Source organism: Camelina sativa, chromosome 20 (genome assembly GCF_000633955.1).
Source record: "Camelina sativa cultivar DH55 chromosome 20, Cs, whole genome shotgun sequence".
In the NCBI taxonomy this organism is placed as follows: domain Eukaryota; kingdom Viridiplantae; phylum Streptophyta; class Magnoliopsida; order Brassicales; family Brassicaceae; genus Camelina; species Camelina sativa.
In genome coordinates, this window is record NC_025704.1 from 1,477,877 (window position 1) to 1,482,078 (window position 4,202).

At 39.3% G+C, this 4,202-nt stretch overlaps 2 protein-coding genes across 2 annotated transcripts in view; both read right to left on the minus strand.

Moving 5' to 3' along the window:
• Window positions 227–1,185, minus strand: LOC104768587 (probable F-box protein At5g04010). Its single transcript, XM_010492590.2, has one exon. It carries the CDS (start codon window positions 1,160–1,162, stop codon window positions 305–307), a length of 858 nt encoding a protein of 285 aa, XP_010490892.1. The 5' UTR covers window positions 1,163–1,185; the 3' UTR covers window positions 227–304.
• The window catches only part of LOC104768591, a 16,090-nt gene continuing 13,484 nt past the window's right edge, over window positions 1,597–4,202 (minus strand). Inside the window, exons 5-6 of the mRNA XM_010492594.2 lie at window positions 1,839–3,622; window positions 1,597–1,767 (exon numbers count right to left, since the gene is read on the minus strand). Coding sequence (XP_010490896.1) covers window positions 1,882–3,622 — 1,741 coding nt within the window. The 3' untranslated portion in view covers window positions 1,597–1,767; window positions 1,839–1,881. The remainder of the gene's footprint in view (window positions 1,768–1,838; window positions 3,623–4,202) is intronic.

Here is a 4,202-nt window from a genome sequence, read left to right on the forward strand (position 1 = left end):
TATTATCTAAATCAACCCAAAAATCACCAATTTTAAAAAACGGCTCTTTAGAAAAAAATCTATAAACTAAAAATATGTAATATCTTTACCAAATTTTTAACCAACTTGGTAATTGCAGAGTAACCTTTTTTTGGTGTTAGGACATTATTATATGTACTGAAAAACCGTAATTATTTGTGTAAACTTAAGCAAATAAGGCAAAAAAAAAAATTCTATATTAGAAACTTGTTGAACGAAGGAATATACATCAAACTGGAAACTTCTAGGTTACTTGCTAAACAATTCTCACACTCGAAAACTTTTTTTAGTTGACAAGAAAACATTGGAGATATCTCAAGACATCGTCAACAAACAGAGATTTCCAATTGCATGAATCTGCCATTGCGAACACGACTTTATCAAGCACCTCCTCTTTAAAACTTGGCTTCACGTCACCCACCAGTTTGCTACCGTCGCTGTAGCGGTTTGTTGTCGCCGGAAGTTCATCGGTGAACCATCCAATCTTAGTATCTAGTGACTTCACGACAGTATCCGATATTAGAAAGATTCTTTGGTAGTTCCTTAATGCGACGCTCCAGGACATGCGCACGTCCTTCATATCAGCGGTGAATCCCGAGTCGCTAACGTCAGCTTCGATTTGGAACCGCTCGTTCGAGCCGAACACAAGATCCTTCCCCTGCTTCACAACCACTGCTTCCATTGATCCAGCTGACACGTGTACAATGAATACAAGATCTGAGAGAGAGATCGTAGGCTCCGCGGGTTTGTTGTTGCGGCGACGTTTTGAGGCAGATTCAGCTGCGGATGTTAGGCGCTTGTACGATAGCCAGGCCGGCTTAGTTTCATCCTTGGTGACGGCTTTGAAGAAAGGAGAATGACGTGTGGTTAGTAGAGACTTCCATAGATGTTCTGAGGAGAAGCACTTTGACCACGTGGTGGAGACGCAAGAGGCTACGGCTAGAGTCTCAGGCTCCATGTAAGGCCCAAGAAGACAGAGAATCTCCCAAGATGGTGGAGGAGACGGCTCGGTATGCTCGTCTTCTTTGTGCATATCCATCATGAGTATGAGTTTCTCATCGGTGATCTCGTCGTCGCGTTTACGTTTCAGAGGGTTTTGTTTCACGGCAGCGAGACAGGACACAAAGGACACGTTAGTGGACATGTGGCACTTGTTTATTTCAGAGGGTTTTGTTTCACTTGTTTACACAAATCTGACTTGAAGTTTGGAATTAGAGCTGATGATCTATATTTTATAGCCGTATTAGATGTTAATTACCAATTCCAAATCAAATTAGGATGTTAATTACCAATTCCAAATCAAATTAGGATGTTAATTACCAAACTCAAATCCAATTAGGAAACGCGTCAGGATAATGATATAGATTAAAAAACAACAAAAGAAAAAAAGCAATTTCATTGGCCGGTTCTTAATAATATCCAAAACTGAAATTTTGAGAATTTTGTTTTCTTACAATTATTTAGTTGTAAAATTATTCAAGTTATTCTAAAATTCGGTTATTCAAGTTATATTAAAATTAAGTTTGGATTTGATTGGGTTCAAATCAGTCTTTTATGTTTATTAGTTATATGAAAAGGTTGGAGAACTCAGTAATTAAATCCATTTTAATAAAAAAATGATGAATCAATGCAAGAACAAAAAAAATAAGAAACACATGAGAGATGATTTGCAAGAGCATATACACATGAGCTATTGTGATCTTCCAGCTGTTGCTTGATTAAGTCTTTCAGGTCTTGTTCTTCATGGTTCTGAAGGTATAAAGTTATCATCAAAACAATGGAGAAACTAAGTAAAGAGTGTAGTGTAATGATTTGTTTACCTTATGAACTGAAAACTGTGTGTAATAAGACATAATGTTTGTCTCAGTTCCCTGCTGAAAGTGTCTCAAACGCTTGCACCAATAACTGAACTTTAAGTCTCCGAGCTGGTGTTAGCTTCGAAACCACTCCTTGAAGCGCGTTATCGACCATCCATTCATCACCGTTTCTCTTGTTTTGAGTTTCTTGATGCCTTAGATTCACTTTTTCAGATTCAACTTCAGGGTTTGGAGGCAAGAACCGAGGCTCTCTTGGGTTGAATTTTCTTACGTTCTCTAAGGCTTTGACGAATCTCCTAAGCAAAATCGCTTTTTTGAGGTTGCTCCATCGGTTAATCCTCACTTTTGAGACCTGTAAAGTTTCACTCTTCTGTTTTGTTTCTCCTTGGATGAGGTTCTTATCTTGACTCTCTTCAAGAGCGATTCCATCTATGACTTCTCCTAATAGCTCCACTGCTTCGGTTTGGTAAAGTTCCATCTTTTCACCATCCATATTTGTTTCGTCCTTTGATTCTTCTTCTTCCACTTCTTTTCTTGTTTCTATTGTTTCTGCAGGCAATGTTTGGTTTCTCTCATTCTCTTCCATCTGTTTGCATAATAACCGCCACAAGCCCGAGCATTGTTGTTTCTCCTCAAAATCATTGGCTACAACATCAAGTTTGGTACTCTCTTTGAGATCCTCTTGTAGATTTCTCAATCTTCCTCTTAAAATCTCAGCATTACCTTCATTTTCATTTTGGAACACCGTAGAAGAAATGCTGGATTGACGAGAGATGTTCCTGAACGTTGCTGCTGAACCAGGGGTTGAACCACTCCCCATATCTTGTAAGCTTATAGTGTCGAAAGCTTGTGCAAGAAGAGAAACTTTTCTTTTCTGAGACGGTGCTAATGTCGATATTGCTTGCCGTAGAGCATAATCAAGCATCCATTCCTCTGAATTCCTCTTCCCTCCAATTTCCTGATGCCTCAAACGGATCTTTTCTGTTTCTGGATCAGGTTCCCAAGGCAAAACCCGAGGTGTCTTGGGGCTGAGTCTTGTTAGACTTCCCAAATCGCTAACAAAACGCTTTAGAAGAATGACTTTCTTCACATTGTTCCATCCCTTCACTCTTTTCTTATTAGACTTTGGTTTGAAGGTGCCATCCCTAGCTGAAGAAACATGCTCTTCACTAACTTGAGAGTTTCTTTCGGATAGTGTTTGATCTGTAGTTATATCACTGTCCATAGACTGATCATCAGATGAGTTATCCGGGATTTCAGATAGAATCTTCTCAAGCGCTTCTCTAACAAGTGTAACTGTTCCACTTCTTCTAGCATCAATCTGAAGACCACCAGCCTCATCATCACATTCATCTTCAACTGAAGCCACTGATTCACCATTTGCAGAATCAGGTCCTTCTTTCTCCGTTACCATGTGTTTATAGATGAGTTTCCACATTCTCGAATCTTTCTCTTTCTCAATCACAATTCGCTGCTTGAAATTTCTGATAGAAGGAGGCAAGTTTCTGGATTCCTTCGGCGTAGAATCAACCTCATCTTCTCCTTTCAAGTCTTTTTGATGTACCTGAAATCTTGCAAATACATTTTTAATCTTCTGCTCATCTTTGTTGACTTCACATTCTTCCTCTAGTTTTGCTTTTCCTTCTTCGCCAGTTTCATCATCATTGTTCCTAGGGGTGGTACTACTGGTCTTGGTTTGTTTAGGAGTATCATGGCCATCAAGAACTGTATCAAAGGCTTGCACAAGGAGTTCAACCTTCTTTCTCTGTATAGGAGCCAATCTTGATATAGCTTGTCTAAGAGCATAATCTAGCATCAGTTCCTCTCCCTCTGTTCTTCTTCCCTCCATTATTGGTTGGTGTCTCAGTAATACATTTTCTGCCTCAATTGCAGATTCAACAGGTAGATTCCGCAGCTTTCTCAGATTAAAAACCTCTACTCTCTCCAAGCTTTTCACAAATCTTTTCAAAAGTATAACCTTTCTCAGGCTGTTCCAGCTCCTCTTGGTCTCTCCTTGATGTTCTTTCTCCTCTTTAAGAGATTTAGATGATTCTGAATCAATCTCTTCGTCGGATGATGAGTCAGGTATCTCTGAGAGAATCGTTTCAAATGCTAGCTGAATCGACTTAACTGCTGCAGCATTACCATCTTCAATACCTGTCATCTGATCAGTTCCATAGGACCACTTGTGTTCTTGCTCAGTTTCATTACGATTTCCCTCGCTGTTGTCTCTCATGACCATGTGCTTCTGTATAAGGTTCCTCCATGTAGAAAGATTTTGCTTTTCAGAATCTCCTTTCTTCTCTTCTACTTCTATCAATGAACCCAAAAGTGATCCATCTACTTCTTCCTCCACAGCAAGATTAT

Excerpts from the sequence above, each read along its gene's own strand:
- LOC104768587 (XM_010492590.2), bottom strand. The coding sequence starts at position 1,162 with ATGTCCACTAACGTGTCCTTTGTGTCCTGTCTCGCTGCCGTGAAACAA.